This window comes from Tetrao urogallus (genome assembly GCF_951394365.1).
Source record: "Tetrao urogallus genome assembly, chromosome: 18".
NCBI classification, from domain to species: Eukaryota; Metazoa; Chordata; class Aves; order Galliformes; family Phasianidae; genus Tetrao; species Tetrao urogallus.
The window spans coordinates 7,568,159-7,591,326 of record NC_136831.1 but is presented as its reverse complement, the minus strand read 5'-3'; the positions used below and the strand labels follow the sequence as shown (position 1 = coordinate 7,591,326).

At 39.6% G+C, this 23,168-nt stretch overlaps 1 protein-coding gene across 1 annotated transcript in view; it reads right to left on the bottom strand.

The window, feature by feature from the left end:
- TBCD (tubulin folding cofactor D) overlaps positions 1-23,168 on the bottom strand; it is a gene marked incomplete at both ends in the record, with an annotated part of 107,417 nt that overhangs the window by 10,945 nt on the left and 73,304 nt on the right. The window contains 11 exons of the mRNA XM_079544288.1: positions 761-882; positions 5,816-5,954; positions 6,654-6,812; positions 8,162-8,245; positions 10,801-10,941; positions 11,827-11,918; positions 12,319-12,437; positions 15,326-15,407; positions 17,210-17,286; positions 17,683-17,745; positions 19,269-19,300. Coding sequence (XP_079400414.1) covers positions 761-882; positions 5,816-5,954; positions 6,654-6,812; positions 8,162-8,245; positions 10,801-10,941; positions 11,827-11,918; positions 12,319-12,437; positions 15,326-15,407; positions 17,210-17,286; positions 17,683-17,745; positions 19,269-19,300 — 1,110 coding nt within the window. The remainder of the gene's footprint in view (positions 1-760; positions 883-5,815; positions 5,955-6,653; positions 6,813-8,161; positions 8,246-10,800; positions 10,942-11,826; positions 11,919-12,318; positions 12,438-15,325; positions 15,408-17,209; positions 17,287-17,682; positions 17,746-19,268; positions 19,301-23,168) is intronic.

Here is a 23,168-nt window from a genome sequence, read left to right as displayed (position 1 = left end):
TGGTAACTTCTGTGTGTTGGCTAAATCATCCTCCTTGGCTGAGAGGGGGACATGCTGCTGCAGCCAAAAGGGAAAAGAGCTAATTAACAAAATGCCTGGTTTAAACTGGCAGGGTCCTGAAAACAGAGTTAAAAGCAGTAGCAAAAATACATACATGTTCTAGCATCTAACCATATTCCATCAAATGTATCAGAAGCCACAAAGCCCTCTTATCAAATAAGCCAACACACAACGTGCCAGTTGGAAAAATCTATACTCATGGATTCTATTTCAGCAGTTGCAAAAAGAACAAAATAACTAAAAATACAATCTAAAATTCTGTTGACAGCCCTGTTGTTTGTTTTCTTCTTCCTAAGGAATATCTATTATACATGTTTGGTACGCCAGGCTTAGAGAAATAAACTGCCAGGAAGAATCACCTGTAAAGGAGAATCTTCACATCATGATTATACCTCACGTGTATGTGAAAAGACCACTGCCAAAATAAAGCACAGACTGCACTGCACAGCACACAGCAGTGTTAATCCCCAGTGCTGCACTACAGAAAAACATTACGCTGAAACATGGTGCCTCATATTGAACTACAGCACATGCAGAACGTTCTACCAACACTTCTTTGTTACAAGCTTTAGCGAAGGTGTGCTGTACCAAACAAAGATATTAAGGCGGGTTTACGTGCTTCAGGCACAGTGGAAGAAGATGCTCTCTGCATCCAACTTCAAATGGTTGTGTTCAAGATACAGAAACCAAGCAAAGTTACCGGTCGTTCCGCAGGTTGTCCTCAAAGACCTTCAGCAGTGTCTCACAGAAGCCCTCCATGGCGCTGGAATCGCTCTGGATTTTCTTCATGTAGTCAAAAAGGCTCTGTGCAGAGTACCTGAGCTGCAGCAGAAGAAAGCTCAGAACAAGGCTCAGGGAATGACCTGCTGTGCTGTGCACCTGTGCTGCTCTTCTGACAGCGCATGCATTCTGTACCAACGTTTGACAGGAAGATTATATTTTGCTTTCATTAATCCTTGTTCAAAGTGGGGTTTTTTTAACCCTTCGTAACTTTTGCCATTGTAGCAAAAAAGTCCACATCAAAGATCCCTCATTTTTTTTCTTTCAAAATAAAACATCCCTATAGCACTATCATTATCCTGCTGTGCTTTAAATAATGCTGGAGTTATGGCTCTGTCAGTTAGAAGCAAGAGCTCTGGGGGTTTATTGAACATTTTGAGCATTTATTGAACAAGCTGACGTGACTGAAAAACACAGTGAGCTCTCACAGCACAGTGCTTTCCAGCAGGGCACACAAGCCAGAAGTAAACTCAGTTAAAAACTAAAGCCACCTCAGAAATAAGGACACCTGGTTTAATTTCAGATGGGAATCAGCCAGTTCAGAGCAGCAGCAGGTGGAGGTTTCGGTGCTGTGTTTAAGGTTCAGCTGTGTGCAGTCCCTTTGGACTACCTGCAATTAAACTTCAGGGCAATTGAGGGTCCTCACCTGGAACGTTGCACTGGATGCTACTTCAGCTATTTGTTCTATACAAAAGAAAAGGGGCACACCTAAATGTGGACCATTTGGAGGCTGTGCAGAACTGAGACACAGCAGGGTAACCACAAAAACTGCAGAAAAAACTGTCCAGTGGACTGGACAATTTTTCAAATTGTCTGGACTGTCTATTTTTCAAATAGACAGTGCAGACCAATGGAACCTTAGCACAACAAGGTAACACTTTATCAACATTCACAGGATCACAGAATGGCCAGGGTTGGAAGGGACCTCAAGGATCACGAATCTCCAACCCCCCTGCCCCATGCAGCAACCTCCCCATTTAATACCAGACCAAACATTCTACATCCCATTTCCTCCTCAGATGAATGCTTCCTTTTTAATGCGGAGAGCCTCCAAAGAGCACCTGAGCCACCACCCCAACGCTCACGAGGACTTACAGAGAACATCTCCAGAATTTTTCCTCACTGGCAAAACACAGAATTCACACTCTCCAAATGCACACCTTTCCCTGGGGTGGCTGCATGAGGAGTGGGAAAGGAAATCAGGAGGTTAACAGGTTGGAGCTCAGACAGCGTTGGGTAGGAACTCCAGAGGAGCCCTGGACAAGGACAATAACCTTGTTCTTAGGAAACACAGCAGTTTGCCAAGGCCCAACTCTGCCATCGCTTCAGCCAACAGGAGGTAATGAAGCACAGGGCCCTTTATTTGGTGGTAAAACCATGGATTTTAATGCTGGAACCGGGGGAAAAGTACGAGTGAGGCCATCAAGAAGTGCAGCTACAGCAAAGGGAGAAGCACACACAGCTCAGGATAAATAAAGTGTCTAAATAAGCTGTCACAAAAACATTTCCCAATCAGCTTGCTGTAAAACTGAAGTACAATACTTCTGAAAATAGTCCTGAGGCAATGGCGGGGTGGATTTGTTCAAAGGAAATGGACTCAGACATTTGATTTACAGCTGAACATTGGAACCTCAGCTGCCTGTCAGCTCTACAGATGCCTGATCCCCAGAAGAGCTGTGATTCCTTGCATTCCTATCTTGAAAGCCCTCTGTGTGGCACACTGAGAAAGGATGATACAGCACTGAAGATGTTCTGGAGACCCACATGCCCTAAAGGTCTTGCACCTAAGCCCAGTCTCCTTAGAAGCCCTGGTATCTTAACAGGCATCCCGTAGCACAGTTGAAATACACAGCAACTCCAGAACATAAGGAAGGAAAAGAGCATCTGCACAGAGGCCACAAGTATGGCTCTAGGGAGAGCGGAGAAGAGCAGAACTGGAAAGCATTCAGCCTTCTGCACCTACCTCAGCACAGACTGAAGGCAAATGAGAAACTACAGGAAGAGCTCCTACAAAAGCAGTGTTTTTATCTACAGATGGCTGCTAAAAGCCTCAGCCTTCAAAGAAGCACTGAAACAGAGAAAGACCTACAGAGAAAGTGCAAACATTCCTGTAACACGTCTGGAAGGCGCGATGGCAGCGCTCAGTAACACTGGCTTGGGATCATTTCTAACCCTGACAAATGTACAGCACTGCAGTGCTCTGTTTTCCCAGTAACAGAAAAACCACTGCACATCATTCAAGTTTTAGCACAAGCAAAACTGTGTCTCCTTCATTCTACCCAGAACACTCCTTATAACTCACCAAGTCTTTGGAGGGCAATAACTAGGGCTGAAGTCAGGGATGTTTTAAGAAAAGTGGGAATAAAACAACTCTCACTATTTCTTTCTTTGTAAAAAAGGATGCCAGAAATGACTCAGTGTATTTTGCTGGAGGGCTGTCATTTAGGAAAGTGACATTCCAGGCTGTTCATTCAAATGCAACATGCATCAATTCACCATAACCAGGTGGTTCAGAACTGGATGCTGTTCTCACTTTTCGTACCTACAAATGTCCCAATATTTTCATTTGTCCCAACTAACATATCTGATCGAAGTCCAATAATGTTTTCTCCAAACCATATCCCAAACCAGAAACACTCTGCAGTTTGTATGGGGGGGAGGAGAATCACCAGACAAAATTCTGCATGCCGTGTGGTTCAACAATCATGAAATTACACCCCAAGCCCTGAAACTACAGCAGTTGTGACCTGCAGAAAGGACACTGTTGCTCAGTTCATATCCCTGTGTCCTGGGAGGATATTTATGCAGCTGTAAGAAACACACATCACCGCAGGCCATACATACAACTATGGAGGATGCTTTTACACAGGAAGCGCACGCAGCAGTGCTGCCGAATGCCAAAGGGAACAACACCTTCTGTTTTTCCTCCTCACTCAAAATGCTGGAATGCTTTCAGCAACCACTGCCACCACAATGGCTCTGAGATACTCCATGCAGCACATCTCAGCAAATGTAAAGAACTGCTCTCACTAAATGTGCTGCTGGGCAATTTTTAACTATAGAAGGAAGGCCAGAAGGAGATGTAAAGACAAACCTAAAAGCCTGTGATCATGCAGCATACGAGAAAGCTGAACTTTCTAACTTTTATATCCAAGTTTGCATTTGTGTACTCAGTTTTCTTAAGTGAGAGAGGGAAGAAAGAAGTGACAGCAGAACACAGTACTGCAGAACACATACCTGAATAATCCTTTCCTTTTACCTAAGGTTTTTAAATTTACTTCTTTCATACGGATTTAATAGGAGCAGCTCTTCAAATTGTCAATTTATGTTTTAAATGAGTCCCTGGATATTCAACAAAGATCACTACTGGCGTGGATGGAATCGTTTCAAACAAGTCACTACAAGAGTCATCGATTGTAATTTATACACCACACTGTAAGTATTAAATGTAAAGCACCACACACTGCTTAATCCCCAGTGTAAATAGCACACACTTCCAGCCTCTCCTGCTCTTCTATTTGGCTCAAAAAAAGAATGAGGTCACTTTGTTTCCAGGGCCAAACCCCCTGAGAATATCTGAACCAGAACAAGGCCTCAGTGCTGAGGATGAGCACAGGGTCACAGAAAGTTAACGTTTCAAAACTGCAGTTTTGAAAGAAGCACAGGAGGTTTCCCTAAAATACACTGATGGATGGCAGCAGGCAGGGCTGCTACCAGCACCCGAGTGTTTGCACTTCACAAAACTGAGCACAAACTGAACTTAAAGAAAAAAATAGAATGTTGAATAAGAATTTTCATCTGACCTTGGTAGCAGTCAGACTGTCTGCTCCCCCACCACTTTCCTCCCCTTTTATGCTTACAAGAATAACTTTGGTTTTGGTGGAGCCTCCAGTAATTAGCTGTTTGACTGCAAGCTGAATTCCATGCACACATCTGCTATTATAAAAATCTGCTAAGAGTTACATTGTCTATCCACTAATTATTGTCACCAACCAATAAACATATGTTTTCAAACTTTCAAAAATAGCCGTTTCTATCTAATTAGTCGACATTTAGAAACATCAGAATTGTCAAAATTGCCTTAAATACATGATGCTGCAGACACCAGATCCTCAGTTCCATGAAACCCCCAGGGATCTGGAAATCTTTGGATCACAAATTCAAAACCTATGGCACCAGGCAAACCCCATCACTTGGATGCACTCCAAACAGTCATGGTAAGCCTGAGAAGTGGCAGCCATAGGAGACAACAGCACGATGACCTCCTCCTCCTGTGAGCAGCAGGAGCTGTTCTCTCAACAAAAACTGCATTTCCTGCCACCTCCACTCCTCCAGTGTACTTATTTACAGACTGCACTTTGATTTAGAAACCCTCAAACACTGACTGCATACTGACTGCTGCTTTAGACCACCATCAGCTCCTAGAGGACCTCTGCAATTTACAGCTTTAACTGACAGACCAAAATATTCTGTTGCTGATCGTTGTTTCTTTGCAATGTGTACAGAATTGTGCCCTTACTGCAACATATTGTTCTCATACGCATTACGTGCTCAGCTAAACCAAGTCAAATACCTTGAAATAAATAATTCTGAAAGTAACACAAACTGTGGAAGAAGGACAGAAGGATAACTGAAGTCTTGAAGATTGTGGCAGCATGAGGGAATACCAAAACCAGTGATAAGGAAGAAGTTTGTACTCAGAAGAATGAAGTAGAGATTGTGAAGCTCAGAGGTGCAGTTTGACAATTGAATGATAGGCAGTGCTTCATAATGTACTTCTTGATACCTCAATGGCACTTTTCAAGAAATCACATCAAAACAAAAACTGTGTATTTTCCAAACATGCAGTAAAAACATACTGACAACTAATAATTAATATCCTAAATACTTTCAGGATATTTTTAATAAGAGTTAAAAGCAGGCATTAAATAAATACATCCTCCTACCAAACAGGGAAGCCACTCTACTTTCTTACCGTTGTCTCTGTTAATCCACCAACAGACACCGAGAGACCCAAAAGCACATAATATTGGTATGCAGGCAAACCTAAAAGCTGGGTGATGCGAGGGAAAGCTTCTGATGCAGCATTCCAGTTTAGAGTTTTGGCCTCTGACCTGGGGCAAGGGAAAAGGAAAAAAAATAAATAATTTTGTCTGTGTGTACTTCCATCTCCATACAGTGCTACGATAGTTCCTCAAGCAACATCAGTGAAGAAAGCCTCTGAGTTACCTAAAAACCCCAAATCAATCATTGCTGTATGAGGAAAATAAACACTAAGATTACAGTCAGCAAAGCACTGTTCAACTCCATGTCCTGTTTCAGATACAGCATTTCAACCACAGTTTTCTTTTCCAAAGCACTTTTCTCTATGCTGAAAAAGCAACTACTCTTTCATCCAGTGCTTAAGAGGCATGTGAATAATGCCCTTTACAACATGCTTTCATTTTTGGTTAGTCCTGAAGTGCTCAGACAGTTGGACTTGATCTCTGAAAGTTCCTTACAACCAAACTATCCCTGCAGACATGACCCCTACCATCCCTAACCTACCATGAAACTGGCCAGTGGGTTCAGAAATTATTGGAGCTGATCCAGAGGAAGACTTCAGCAGCATTACCATGAACACCTTCTCTCCTTATGAAATCATGGTTTTCACAGACACTCATGCCACAAGTTCTTTTTTGTGGGTCTGTTTTGTATGCTTACATGTATTCATTGAACACGTCAATGAAATTTTGACAAACAGCACCAAATATTCCCCAATAAAACAAACATTTTATTTCCACTGATTCAGGAAAGCTTCTTCAATCTACTACCTTGGAAATATCCTCTCCAGTTCTTCTCGATGAGGTATGTGTGGAACTGGAGGACTGTCGAAATGTAGCAGAGTAAGGAACACAGATCCTGCATGAGCTCGAAACTTATCAATTTTTTCAGCTGATTGTTGGGCCAGCCAACACATTATCTGTTCGCAGCTATAAAAAATAGAAAGAGAGAGTGAGAGAGAACAATTCATCATATATAATGAGTAGAATGTGTATTGAAATCACTGCAACAATATCAAAATCATACCAACATGAAAAAAGTCTGGTTTAACGCTTTGTAATGAATATGCAGAGGATTTAAGAAATCAAAATGGTGACAGAATATTTAGAGATCTATTTCCCATGTATCAATCAAAAAATGCCACGACTCTAACGTTACACAGCATATTCACATATCACCTTTCATCTGAGAATATACAATGGTGCTTTATGGACTGGATGAACATTTCAGATGGAAACAGGACAGGAACCTTGGGAAAAGCACATTCTCAAGTACAAAACTGCAGACGTACCAGTAGACAAGGTCTATTCCCAAATTATCTGTCCCACATGAGGATTCAGCTCTGGTTAGTTATTTAACTGAATCCCAATTAGTCTGCATCCATAATTAAATTCTGTGCTATAAAACTGTGTTCTACAAGGTGCTTTACACCTTCAACAGGAAAACGAAGACATCAGAAAGAGCTAGAACTCTTTCAGCTACAGTAAGACCTACAACACCAAACAAATGTGATTCCCTCTCTTCTAATCAAGCTGGAAGGATTCTCTTTTAAGTTTGATGCAATAATTTCTGCGTAAGTCCAACAGGAGGAAACCCCTGGACAGCGGGCATTGGCTGAGTGCTGCATTCCTAGAATCCACCTGATTCACCAAGTGTCTGAATCAGCAACCAACAGTCATCCACTTGTTTTTAAATCTAGAAATCATGCAGCAGTTCAGCCAACACGGGCATGCTCTGTCCATGAACCATCATCTATCTTGCTTCACCTCAAGCTGTACTTAAAAATCACATTCACCATTAGGAACATGAACAAATACTCATGAAATCAAAAATCTGAATCTCAGTGTAAATTTTGTTTTTAATGTATTTCCTTGTTAATAATTCCATACAGATGACAGAAATGAAAACAAATTCATTTTCACATTTCACCACATTCCAAACCAATGATGCAGTGCTCTGTGTAAGTGGATGAATTCCTATTCTATTTAAGTGAATAATGCTGGCAGCGTGCACAGAGGCTGCAAGTACAGACCAAATCTCACAGATGCACTGTATTTGTAAAGTGAGACTGCCACCCACTTTCTCTCATTGAGGTAAGCCTCTCTGAAACACAGATACAATATTGTCAGCATCTAACATGGTGTAAAATCCATGCATTTCTATCAAAGGTTCCATATGCTCAACAGAGGAGTAAGCACACAATATATAAGCAATACTTCCTTGTATGGACTGGAATGCAATTATAAGAGATAAGACAAAAAGAGAACAAGTAACATACATGTTGGCACTAATTAACTCTGCTTCATTCTGAACCAGCAAAAGCGTCACTTTCATTAAACTTGTCATAGCAGCTTCACGTACCCTGTTGAAACAGAAATATGTTATAGTACTTAATCAGTACTTTCACAAATACAGCAGCAGTTAGGCTAAACAGACACTGGCAAAAATACCAGCAGGTACAAAACATTGAAAACACTGAACAGTGGGAGCAGTTACTGTATTTTGGGAAGAAGAGGAGTGCATATGACTGCATAAATCCCCATCCCATAAAGCAAAGCCCATGTTTGCACTGAGAGCCATCCTCGCTTCCAGGCAGATCCCCAACCTGACCATCTTGCTTTTCATTCCAGCCAGCTATCGTCAGGTTATTAAGAAGGCCAACACTGATAGCCATTAGTCACATGCAGCGTGCAAAATGCTTTTAAAACTCAGTCTTCTGTCTTCAAATTCTCTTTTTCTAAAAAGACTAATCAACACTTTTACAAATATTTAAACCACTTCTGAAAGCATCACATTCTTCACAAATTTTCAAGCTTAGTACTTCCAGAATCAGGAAAAACTGTGACTCCAAATAGCTCAAATCTGTCTCCTATAATAATTCTGTCAAAAAGATTAGCTTCAATAACATTAACATCTGCTTGATGCCCACCTTCCTGACCAGAGCCAGCACATTCATCCTTTCTTAGTAATAAGTAAATACATAGAGAGAAATTTACAAAAGGGCACACCTGTCTACTGCAAAATTTCCAAAATAAACTGAAAAAAATAGCTGCCTATGTAGTCTAAAACTGAGTGAGACACTTGTCATAATGGTAAAAAAAAAAAAAAAAAAAAAAAAAAAAAAGTAAATGACATCATTTTTTCCTAAGCAGTTTAATACAAGTTTGGCAATCTTTCATCAAAGGATGTTTTTCTCCCCTTTTCATACAGTATCTGACTGTAGATACTCACTTCTAACACCTGTAGTCAGATTGGACAAGTCCTAGCAAACTATCTGTCAAAATAAATGTGAAGTTTGCATATGGAAAGTACAGTTGGTTATACTTTCCCACGATTCCATTAAAGAAAGACAAAAATTACACAGCAAAGGAAAGGTCTCTGCAGAGAATGGCAATTCTCTCCTTATCTTTCCATCTTAGTCAACAATTTAAAAGAAACAGAATGAGAAAATATATCTAAGAGGCCACAAAAGTGTTCAGCAGGCTATAGTTTGCTATGAGAAAAGCCTTCCCTTCCCCCTTCAATTTACATGTTTTGGGACTGTTGATGTTGGCCAACGTTGTGAAAGAAGGTTAAAAAAAAAAAAATGGGGCTCAAAGCACATTTGAATTTTAATGGCAATTCAATTTCCTTAGGATTTCTTCGAAAATTTCTACTTTGCAGAATTTTGTTCTGTGTTTAAATTCAGACAGACAAAAAGACCATCAGTAGGGGAACCTGTGAGCTGCTACAAGCGGAAGCTCACTGAGTGACTAATTATACTTCACCAGTTTCTCCCTTATCGGCTTCAGCAACTCACCGAATTTTGAAAGCAGAGAGCTCCGTCTCTCTTCCTTTCTCTGACTCATCACCCTACACGCTTGCTCTTACATTTTCTTCAAGCTACTCGTGTCACTCGAGTGCTATTACATCCTCTAAGCTACAGATCCACTCACCTGCTTGCTGTCTGACAGCTGACAAAGAAGGAATGCCAAGATGCTTCCTCCCTTGCGCGTACTGGAATGACCTGCTCTTGATCCTTACTACTTTGCATTCTTGTTTCCTCTTTTAAGTTTGAGATGTCAGATGCACCTACATTTCTCTGACTTGCTGTCCTGTGTTGTTTCCCTTCTTCCCTAGATTTCCTTGGAATTTCCATTCACACCACGTGTTCCATTCCCCACAGAACCTTGCTGCCATATGACAATCACTATTAAAGGCTGAGGCTCAAGGCATCATTGCATAAAAAATATAACTAGAAACACACAAACATGAACTTAGGCTGATAGGAGTAACTTAGATTATTTTCCCTCTACCCTTTTTCAATACATTTGTAAATACTGTAGTGAAAAACTTAAAGGTTGCTCCAGGACTGGTCTGTTTTGTCCACAGCAGGAGAAAGGAGCAAATCTCTGAGGCTGTTCTGGTCACAGAAAGAAGTGTGATGAGGAAGAAGGCACCCAACCATGGCTGCCTGCAAGGCACACTAACTTCACGGCCTCTGCAACCTTCCTAAGACAGTACAACCACGGTTTGCAATCATTGCAAATTTGTTACCCACAAATTAAGCAACTGCTCCCTCTGCTGGCAAGAAACAACAACGCACGAACACAAAAGGAGCTCAATAACTAGGAGTCAATGCACTACTTCAAAGGAACTAGGAAAGACAACTCAAACCACTGTACTTTTAACAGCTAAATACGTTCCTAATATTCAATATCAGAACAAGTCTGAACTGCAGTTTCACATCTTCTTGCTGTGAAGGGACAAACAGCTTGAACAGCTTTCCCTTTCCACATTTATTCCATCAGCACATTTCCGAACTCAAATCACAACAAGGTTGAAATTATCTTATTTCTAATAGGTTTTCAAAATATTTCTTTAACTGGACATAAAACATGATGCTAAGCTGAAGTCTCCCATTGCAAGGCATCTTACCATCCTCCAACATCTCCTCGGCTGTCTGTGGTGTAGTCAGTCACACAATTGAGCAACGTAGCATAAATCTGAGCAACATTATCTTTGCAGATAAACTCTTCCTGGGATCCTTCGCCTTTAACACCTACTGTCTGGCAAATCCTTTAAAAAGAGAAAACAGAGGGGAAAAAAATACTTTAGCAAGGGGAAACATTAAGATCATAGCTTTGTTCTGTTGCTTAATAAAATTCACTAGACATAAGAGTATTCTAAACCCCGTAACAATTCCAACAAACATACAGTGTGCAGAATGGTTCTGAGACTATTGTAGATTTGAGGATTTCTTATCAGTGCCCAGGTTTAAAAAATGCCATCTAAACCAAAATCGCAACAGAGAAGCAGAATGCTTTTGTGTTCTGAAATACCACAAAAAGAAGTCTTTACTTAACTCTTCACTTAACTGGCACTTTCTGTACTCTTACTACAGTGAAGCAAGCAAGTAGAGCAAAGCACTAATAATAGGTGCATTGAATTTGATATTTCTTTGTACTGAAGATATGCTTAATGTGAGAACAAGATTTTTCTGCATTGTAACAGTTTAAGAGTATACATACTCTGATACTATTAACATGAAATATGCTGTGGCACATAAACACTGAAAATATTCCTTAAGATAAAAAGTTTCTCCAAACAAATTCAATCTTTTTTTTTAATTAAGTGGAAAAATCGATGCTGCTCATTTTCACTGAAGCTCACCAAACTGCAGCCCATGTAAAAGGTGAACTTTGAAATGTATTCTAGCTACTTTTTTCATTGATTTAAAAACAGGACATGAGAGCTGTACGCCATCCTCAGATGTGAAATAATCCTGTGAATCAAAGTATGGATAATGGAGATGCACATGGTTCCACAATAGAAATGATCAATTTTTTTCATAGTGTGATTTCAAGATCCACGCAGTGAGCTTGTATTAGGAAGTGGAACAAACAGTAGAAGCTTCTATAGAAAGAATTAAAATTAGATAAAAAATAAAGATGATAAACATACTCTGCAATTGCTATTAAGGCATCTCTTCTGGACTCGGCAAAGCTCATGTCTCTGGGGGTAATTAAGGTAACTTTTCTCAGACCTTCCAAAACCTGAAAGGAAAAGAAAAAAGATATATTTGAAGTCAACATAATATTTATAAGTGACCTACATTTAGAGACAGTAGGAAAATAAGGTGAATTACATACAGGAGAACCAGGCAGTCAATAGCTTTGGGTTTCTCACCATGACCTGTCAATATGCCTATGTGCTCCCTTTGGACAAGTGTTCCACCCCAAAGGGTAACTCAGCCTGCTTTTTTCATTAACACTACCAAGGAGAGACTAAACTTAATTACCAGAATCTACGGTAAGCTAAATTCATGATTTTCTGGTGTTACTGTACCTTACAATCCCAAACCGTTTCACAAAGACCTTTAATTATGATCATTATTATTTATTTCATTACGATCATAGGTTTCCATTCAGGATTCTCTGTGTCCTCTCGTCTCACCTGCTGAAGCCTGCCCTTTAGCAGAAACCTTGGAAGGGCTCCAAGGGCGAGTGAAAAGCCACAGCGAATCATCTGCTCTGTGCTGTGTAGCTCTGAGATGTACTGTGTCACCAGCTCATCTAAAAAAGAAAACAGCAATTGCAAAGCAACTTTTACATCATTATCGTCACGTATTTGGCTAACTAAAAAAATAAGAGGAAAACTACCCTCCGAATATAGCACCTAGAAAGTTTTATTATTCATTATCTAAAATACAGAGTATTTTACATTTCCTATGGAAAAATAAATAAATAAATAAATACATAATTCTAAGACTGCAGAATGGTTTGGGCTGGAAGGGACCTTAAAGAGCCCCCAAGTCCCAACACTTACCATGGGTTGGCTGCCCTGGGTCCATCCATTTTTGGGTGCTTTGGGCACCTCCAGGGATGGGCACCCACACTTCACTGGGCAGCACAGCCATGGCCTCACTGCCTCTAGGTACAGAATTTCCTCCTCACATCTGACCTAAATCTCCCATTACTTTAAAACCACGTCCTGTCACAATCAAACCAAAAAGTTGTTCCCCCTCCTGATTACAATCTCCCTTTAAATACTGTAAGGCTACCATGAGGTCTCCCAAGAGCCTTCTCTTTTCCACACTGAAGCGGCTCAGCTCCCTCAGCCCTTGCTCATAGAGGTGCTCCAGTCCTCTGAGCATTTTCAAGGTCCTTTCCTGGCCCTGCTCCATCAGCTCTGCATCCTTCATGGGGCCACGCCACTGCAGGTGGTGGCTCAGGAGGGCAGAGCAGAGGGGCACGATCACATCCCTTGCCTGGCTGGCCACCCCTCTTTTGATGACATTCACAGTTGCATGCATGTTTACTTTCTAAATATAAAACCAGAATTTTAGGCACACCGACTCCAGTTCATTCAGAAGATGGATAGAATTCTCAATTCAAAAGATGAAGCATTTTATAAAAATCTGCAGAGTTAAGTCCAAGAATAATTTTCAGTGTAAAGACAGAGGAGCAATCCCTCATATTTATAGCCATCATTTTCCATCATCAGACAAATGCTCTGTGTGAGGATGTCTCGGATGGATCCATCAAGGCCTGTTATGCAACTGTTCTCTTCAGAAAGTCTTAACTGGACTGGGGTGATTCAAACACACAGGTCATACCTATCCAATGAGATTGTGTCATTTTTTATGCAGAAACAAACTAACAGAAAACTTGGATCTTTTAAAAGGTGAAAGCTTAAAAAGAAGCAGCCATCTAGAACAGTGGGTACTGTGCTCAGGTCCTTTGAATCGCCGTATGACCACACAAGAAAGGGCTCTGCAAACAGCAGTGCAGAGGAATGGAAGAATAAACTGAACTGTGTTAGGAAAGGGCAGCTCACCAGTGAAGTAAAGCAACATAAAGAAGAACACAAGCAGGAGTCAAAAAAAGTCAGTCATCCACATTTCTACTGTAGATTCTGTCAGACAATACTTCCTTTGTACAATTTCTCAGCTAGTAAACTCAACTCCTCTGTGAAATGCAGAGGAAAATAAAGTAACTCCAGAAAAAAAACTAGGAACAACCAAGAGAGCTGCAATAAACACAACTCCAACTAAAAAAGGAGAAAGGCAGTCTCCCTCACCTTACCAAACATATCCTTTATAATCTTGAAGAGGAAAAATTCAAAGATTCCATGAAAATTACATAATTGTGCCACTGCTTACTGCCATCTAAGATTGAAACGATTGAGCAATATTTGCCAGAAGAAGAAACATCAGTTACCATAGGAAACTGCACTTTAATCATACCTCATGACTTCTTCTTTAAATCCCTGCACAATTCAGCAGGCCTCAACTAGCTCCTCACATCAGCAAATTAGTTCTCTGTCCAGAGGTTAGCAATACTTTCACATGAACCCTTCTATTATTCAAAATCTTCCAAACAATTGGTAGGTAAGACTTTAGGACATAGGAAGATGCAGTGCTTGCTTAGACAGCAAGATGATCTTAGACAGCAGGACTACCACAACCTTCCTTTCAAAACTTTAGCAACATGACAAATTTAAGACATGATGAAAAATGAACAACTTGTCTAAAAATCTTTTACTCAATTACATCCCCAGACTACCATGGCTTGTGTGACCCCTTCAGGCCCATGCTAGTCAAAAAGCTCATCCAGAATCCAGTGAAAAATGAAGATTTATAGGCATGTAACAGTACAACAGATATAAAACAAGTGCAGCCACCTATGGAATGCTCTTCCAGTATATTCCTCTCCTCTTGATTTTGAAACATAGCTGACTTCTCTGCTCAACTTTTTCAGAAGCCTGACAGTCCAACCCTACAGTTGTCTTTGACTCAGTGTTGGGTTGATTGGTTGGTTGGTTTTTTTTTCCTTAAATCTGCCTCAATATCACATTGCATCTATTTATTCTGTGAAAACAAACAAGCTATTTGGGCATGCAGCACCAGCCTGCATGAAGAAAAGGGACACTTTTTATTATTTTATTTATTTTTACAAAAATATAGAGATTAAGTGATATATAAAAGATTCAAAAATCAAGTTATGGCTGATATATAAAAAGCAGTCTAACTTCTTTAGGGCAGAGAATGCATGTCACAGCGTGTGACAGGTATCTATGTCATTCTTGGAAGTACCACAACAAAAACACCAGTGATGTCTTTTGTTACCTGATTTAGAAATGATACATGAGTTTGCAATTGCAAAGAAAACACACAAAAAACCCCAAACCAACAACAAAACATTGTTTTGTAAAATAAATGTAACTGCAAAGTAATCTTTAAGAATACAAGAACATAAGTGCTGTTATCCTTAAAATACTTATTCTATATAATCTATATAATTATAGAATTATAGAAAATAAAATACCTGTTCTTTATGATCTACATAATTAGCATAAAATCAGTGATGCTCCCCTTGCCCCCAGTGTACTCAATTCCTCCAACGTGTGCACGAGGTACAGCCCAGTATCCTCTACCTCCTTTGTAAATACGAATGCTTACCCTGCAAAGCTGGATCAGCTTCTCCATTTTCATTGATGTAATATTCATTACACAAAGCACTCAGTGCAGACACTGCAGACTCCTGAAACAAAGGCAAAATTGTGAACTTCATATCATGAAATGCAATCTTAGTAAATGTAACTGCACTTAAAGTTCAGAGGTTAAAGAGAAAGACGATTTTACGTTTGGTTGTTTTTTTAATGATTACCTACAGCTATTGCCATTTACTTTTTAATTCTTCCCTACTCTGGTTTAAGATCAGCTGAAAAGGAAACCTATGGAAGAACAAAACAGATTCTTCTCTTATTCCTTCAAAAGCACCAGTAAGCTAAATTAATATTTAACACACTAACAGCAACTGCTGCATTTCCAGCTCTCCTGTTGTATCTGCAGGATGACACAATATTACCAAATCCTTCAGTTATTTTTTATCTGCAATATATAGATTCCAGACTGACAAGAAATAAGTTTCCTTCCCTACAGAAAGCACAAAAACATGGATAACCCAATTGCTGCAGATCCCTCACTTTCTAAAGAGAACGGTTTCCTTTTTAAAGGTATCACATTCTATTACAAGAGTGTACTTTGGCACAAAAGATGGTAACTTTTCAGTGTTCCATGGATATTATTTCTCCCTAAAGCATACGTAGAAATCAAGTGAGAATTGTCATTTACTAAACACAGTTCAGTGCTAATTAATGTTAAAACAAACAAGTCAAAATTCTCTACAGTCTATAATTAATTCTCTGGCTAGGTTTAGAAGTTCCAGTAAAGATGTACAAACTCTTTGAATAAACTGCAAATACCAAAGGAATGTTCCAAGAATTTAATTTCATCTTTCATCAGTGATTTGGATACATTTCAGTCTGCTCTGTTGTCTGAGGAAACGTTTAAAAGATGAGCCACCAACTACTCCCAATGGCTTTTTATCTTATTTTAAGAAATGAACAAAATGAATGAAGTATTTTCTATTCAAATGGTGTCTGCGACAGCTATAATCTCTAGCAGGGCAGACGAAAATCATCTTTTTAATTTGGTAGAATCTCATTTAAGAGTACAAGATCAAACTTCCGTGGTATTACTCAGGAAAATTAAAGTAAATAGCTGGAGACATGAAGACCATGTACATAAAATAGCACAAAGAAAATGAAAATAGCACTCATCAATGGATTTAATACTCAGAATTAGTGTAGTTGGAGAGCACAGTAAAAGGAGTTTACTACAGATTAATGGAAAATTTAAGTCCTGTGTCCCAAATAACTCCCGTTGCTTCAGACCAATTTTCTCCCTGTTAACAAACCCACCCCGAGTACATCAGACCCAGGATACTGTCCACAGGCACTTCTCTAAATAAATTTATCTGAAACCATTAAAAACAACCCAAATCAACATATCTTGCACATATAACATATATACATTAACACAATAGATTTCCTTATTATTAAACAAGATAAAAAATTGGCATTGGGTGGCTAACTAAAAACAGGAATTATAGTTGCAGTTATGTACGAAGCAAGCCAAAACCACACACCAAAGCAGAAGAAAAGTGTCACACTGATGTACTCGGATGGCAAACTGAGCAGCTTCAAGCACCAGGGACTGCTCAGTTAGTCCACCATCAGTGCCAGTGACTGCCAATGACCTTGTTCAAATCCGCACACAAGAACATGCTTTGCAGTAACTACTCAAGCCTTTAACAGAAAGCTTCCTTGCAATTTAGGAGAATTCGTGTTTTGCTTTGTCTTTAAATTCCCCTTCTCAGCAATCTAAGAAACAAACAGACAAGTAGTAATCACATTCTATGGAAAATACTCCAGTGGAAAGCAAAAATGCTTCTAATTCTATATGGCAGATGATGACACGAAGAAGGAATCACTACTGTACCTTTACATGCTGTCGTGCAGCGCGTGAAGCAAGAGGAAGACTTCTTAGACTGTCATTTATTAGCCACTGCCAGCCCTCTGAAACAGAAGGAACGTATGTGGTATTACCTTTCTCACCTTATAAACTTCAGCATTTTCTCTCTTATAGCAAAAGTATGGCAGCCAGCCATATTCAGTTACTTCGTGCCTTTCCAAAATTAACAAGGCTGTGTATTCTGGCTCACTTTACAAAGCACACAGTGCAAATGCTGTCTGATAATACTGAAAACTAGACAGGGAAAAAGACTGCAAACAACACAAATCTTCTGTAACACCTCTGCAGATTTCTGTATTATTCTGATATTTTATGTTAGCCCACGCAAATTTGCTGATCCTCACAGTTCCTTTGTAAAACACCACTCTGATGTTTTACAGCTCAATGACAATGAAGCTGTATTTACTTGAAAATGAAAGGTTATTTAAAACACTACATACCAATTACTGGATCTCCTTTAAACGGCATTTTTGATAGTGACAGCTTTTCAATTAAAGCACAGACTGTAAGAAAATAAATTTGGCAACCAGATAAATAATAAGAAATACAACTGGCAGCTACTTTAAGTATACAGCTACATCACGTTACATTAGCATTAATTTTAAACTGAAGAAAATTCACAAAGTCCAAGGCACATTAGTTGTCAAGTCTTTGTTATTTTAAGTTTATGCACTTACATGAGTTTCAAATTTATGGAATAGTATTCTTTTAGGACTTCAAAGCTGTTTTGAGGAATAGAAATTCACACACCAGACACTGCAAGATTTTGCTGTAGAACCAACTGACCGCACTGCTCAAATGAAAACTCAGCACTCAGGGAATACACTACCTTCCACCTCCTGGTGACCAGATGAAATAAAACACAGGTCAGTGCAGAATCATTATCAGATTGCTTTAGAGTTGGTGGAGAGCAGCAGAGGACAGAACAAGCTACTGCATACTGCCACTTTTTTTGTTTCTCTCTGCTCCCACAATTTAATCTTTGAATCTTACTCCAGCCTCTGTACGCAGTTCATCATCTTAATTTACGACCAACTCCCTGGGCTCTAAACCTGCTCTTCAGTTCAGTCCTCACTATGGCAACGTCACACAACCAGGCTCCCTGTGCTCAAACACCATTCAATACAGTATGACAGCTTCTTCGCTGATACTTATTCACACACAGTTTAAGTACAATGCAACTAAAACCAAGTCTCTTAGGGTCATTCCTCAGTCCTCTAAGCTTCTCGTATGCTCTGTTGTGGTTGAGACCATCGCCTTCATTAGACATGCATGCAATTTGTGGAACATTTTCAATTCTTCTCTTATTCTACCTACGCAGCCCTATCTTGCCAAAATGCTGCTATTTCAACTTCTCAAATATATGAAATATTCAGCTGCTGAGCAGTTAGAACAGATGATGAAAACCAGCAGTTGTAAATACGTTCTTCAGCATTACCATGTCAGATCTGTAAACTCACTCAAAGACAGAGAGTTCCCCTTGCTCTTCCACTCATCCCATTTGATTGCCTTTCAATATTGGTACTGATTTACTTTACCCACTGAGTTTGAAGATGTGATTTAAGTCATTCTGAGTCAGAATCTGCTATCTAGCACTTCCCTCATTCAACGAATGAGCAGGAAACTGAAGTCGCCATCATTTCCCTACCCACCCAAGTTACCTACTTCTCCCTGCAATGCCCTTACTTTTCACCTTGTTTCTGTACATAATTATCATTGAACTCCTCATTGTTAATGCAATACAACCCCTTCCACAAACTATTGTTTATACGGTCTTTATTTTTCACCTTTGCATACATGTGTATTATGATAAAAATCATTAGTTACATGATCACATCTGTCTTAATGGACAGACCACATCTCTTCCTGAGAGGAACTGGGGTATATCAGGGAAATCAAACTCAACCCCAAATAAAATTACAAGTGAAGTGTGTGACAGAAACCTGAGCAAAACAAACTGAAAAAAGTAAACAGAAGAACTACGTATTGCACATTTTCTATTTCATGCCCCTGCTGTGGTACTTACCAGCTGGTCTCATTAGCTCTCCACCTAACCCCCTGCAAAGAAAAGGAGAGGCACTGTCACAAGCAGTTTGAATGCATTGCCCAACGAGGAAAAAAGGGTCTCTACAACATTTTAGAAACCAAAAATGTTGTACAATTGTCTACAACAATTTAGAAAACCAAACATTTTAGATCACAAAACATCTTCAACTTTCCTAACTGATCAATGCAAACATACTTCTTTTTAAATTAACTGTTGTCTTGCTGTGACGCGAAGCCTTCCTGAATGTGTAGCTTTCTGCTTCTGAAGAACGCAAACCCCATCTTTCTAATTTTCAACATGTATAATAGAAGATTGCCAAGTTCATTCTTCTTTTCTTCTTACTTGCTTCAGAAGCATTACAAACTTTGGCAACTTCTCAGCCGTGCAGCTTTTGACTTCCACAACCGAAAAGCAATTACATGCAAAGTTTCAGCAAAATCTTCATTTCTGGAACATTACATGGAAACGTTGCTTACCAGTTCCCACTTTCACAAATTTCAACTGGTTCATTTTCCTAGCAAAGTTTCTCACCCTTTTCCCTTCATTCTCTTTTTCCCTGTTAAAGCCCTCTCAGATGATTTTGCATTCATCACAAAAAAAGCAGTGAAAATTCCAACTTTTCAGAAGGGGAGGGAAACAAAAGGCCTAAGACATTTCAAACCATCCTGAAAAAGAGTACATCACATAAGAATGGTCTTACCTACTCAGACCTGAGGCCTACCTACCCTGGCTTATTAACCTGGCCACTGGGGCCTGGGAGGAGAAAGTCTGAGCGAGGCACAGAGCAGAGAGGGAGAAGCATGGTGCATCTGCAGGGCCTGTTTCCATTCCTCAGCCTGTCGTGTCTCTGGGCAGAGACCTGTGTCCTCACACCACCGAGCAACATCTGCTGGTTCCTTGGATATCCCCAAGGCATCACGAGCGTTGCTCAGGGTGTTCTGCTCAATGTCACCCTCTGTGGCATCATTTTTACATTTTTTGAACCTTTGACCCCTGCCCTTCCTTTGGATATTTCCTCCCTTGGCTCCTTATTCTTGCCTCCCTTCACTTCTGTTGGAACATTTCCTCCCTGAGGTGTGCCAAACCCATAATCACCTGTTTGTATGGCTACGCTCTGGCAGAAACTCCCAGCAAGGGGGAGGAACAACAAAGGCTTTCTGTTTGTTTGTTTGTGTTTTTTGTTTTGTTTTCCAAAAAGAACTTTTTCTTCCCTCCTACCTCCCACAATAAAATTAGTAGCTGTGCTCACAAGGCAAACCATAGCAACCCTAACAACTCTAAGAACTTTGTTCTCCAATTCATCCTTTTACAGGAGCTTCAAAAGCCCAAACATTTTAAACGAGTTTTTCTATTCCATGCAAGTAGGTTCCTCCTGTTACATGCACTTGGGTTTCTGACTCAACATTCTCACTGGTTTTTCAGGTGATGGAGAGGCACCAACTCAACACTATTTTAATGTGCCTTGGATCAGCATTTCCTTTAATTGGAAAACTTTTGCTTTCAACAATCAATACATTAAGCTCTACGCAATGCTCTATGGCTCAGTTTATCATCATAGCAAGCAAGAAGAGAATCCACATCCCCATACTGATAAGCTCTTTGTATTACCTACCCCACCTTCCTGCTACGCTGTCTGCTCTCCAACTTTTAAAAAAATTCAGTTAGAAAACAACATAATGTAAGGAATTGATACAGTGGCAAAAATAGAAGAACGATGTGGCAAGGGTTGCTTCCTCTTCAGTGTTTCTTTTCCCTTCATTTTGTACCTCACCCATTCCTTGCCTTTTGTCTGTTGTCTTACTGTAAACGAGTATAAAATAATGATCTTGTGAATTTGTTTGGTGTGCAACAAAGTCTGCTGATGTAAGGATTCAGATATGGACTTTGTTTCAACTACAAAGCAAGAACTGAGTCACAAAGGCTGCTCTTCTCCACTTCTTCTGACTGCCAACAAGGAAGTCAGGCCACTCAAAGCTACTCTTATGTTAATAACTTGACAGCTATCCCTTCCTTTGGCATCACATCAAGTTCATTTCATTTCAGAGTTTAGAGCTTCACTGAGGACTGCTGGCCCTGTGGAACATGATGAATGGTGACAGTGAATTGCACATTAAGATTTCTACATAACACAAACTACAATCAATCCTATCTGCAGAGGCACTGTCATTCTGTGTTCTCTGCACAAATTTTCATGCTGTGTCTTGCCTACACATCACCATATGTCTGACAATTTATCTTTTTTTTCTTTTCCAGAACACATATTTCAATTTTAGGAACTGAGAATTCTATTGTAACTCTAGATCTTTTCTCCGTCAGTGTTTACTTTGTCGAACAAGATGTGCACCTTCCTATTAACTTTATCTTCCCCTGCAGTGTGTCACTAAATTAAAAAGATACGGATCTACCTATTTCAGAGATTCAGAATTTTGCTGTACTGTCAGTATTTTCTCTTTTTTGTTCCAAAGATGCATCTAGAAGTTACATCACATTCACAGGTGTACCTGTTTCAAGATTTATTTATTAGCTCAGTCTGTAAATTGATTGATGCAGTGCCCAGGTTCCATTAGCTCCAGACATTTCTTCCCATGTGCAATTCCACAGAAATGTTTCTCTCCTAGAAATATTCTGGAAATAATTACAACTGATTTGTGGAAAACACTCGAAATACATAATCCCTTTTGAATCAGTGGGTTAAGACTGCTGATCTAAGCATGCCAGTAGATACTGTAAAATTATACAGGCATGAATCAGAACTGTTTCCAGTTCGTGTCCAAGTTCAAGGTGCTTTTGTAGATTTCTAAAATGGTATTTAAAACTCAATTTTTGGGAAGAGTTCAGAATTCATCTTTATGATTATAAAAACATTAACTGAAACTGTTCCAAATGAATAGCATCTGTGTTTTCATATACATCCGAATCTGGAGTTAAAGCTACTGGAAAAAGCTACATCTCAAAATATTCAACTGCAAGTACTCCATTTCCAGAAAGCCAAGTAGAGTTTTCACACCAACATGAGCAGCAACCGAGCATTTGGGAACAACCTGTCCCACGTAGGACTGAGGTATCTTAAAGGTCCACTCAGTCCATGTGCAGGGCCTACAAACTGGCTTTATAAAAGGAACACGGAGGCAGCAGGATTAAGCTCAGATAAAAAATAAAAAACTGTCCATTTAATAAAGCTGCTATAGTCATCCTCTAAAGATGCAGAGAATAATATTAAGCTGACAAACACCTGCTTTATGTTACTGTAAACTCATATGCTGCATGTACACATTTGTACTGTATTCCAATACCAGAAAACTATACGAAATCCTGGCTGTACAGAGTAAGTTTTCCCAATGACTTCAACTGGTAACAAAACAAAAAAAAACAAAAAAACACTTTACAGCTCTTTCAGGTGAATGAAACTATATAGCATAAAGCATTTTGCAACAACAAAAAAATTGCACAGAAAACAGCAGTAAACATCTTACATCATGCCCTTTTTTCCATGCTCTTCCTTGCCTTGTCCACAATGTCTCATGTCAGGCACAGCACTACCATCCAGCAGTTGCACTGTTTCCAACGATACCTCAAACAATCCCTTCAGAACATAGGATGGCATAAACTCCTTGAACCAACACGTTATTGGACACAAAAAGTAGTTTAAACTTGGAAGAATTTTTAAGATGAACTTTGTTGCAAGGCCAGACTTATTTCCTGATTAAGTTCATACGTCCAAAAAACTCTTTTGCATAAATGACTGCCAAGAAACACATCTGCCCTGAAACCATCAAGATTTGCTGCAGCCTTAAAGTCTTTGCAATGAGAACAACTTTCCTTTGCTTGGTCTTGCCAGCTCCTGCAAGGCTACTTTACTCTTTTGGAAAAGCTGAAACA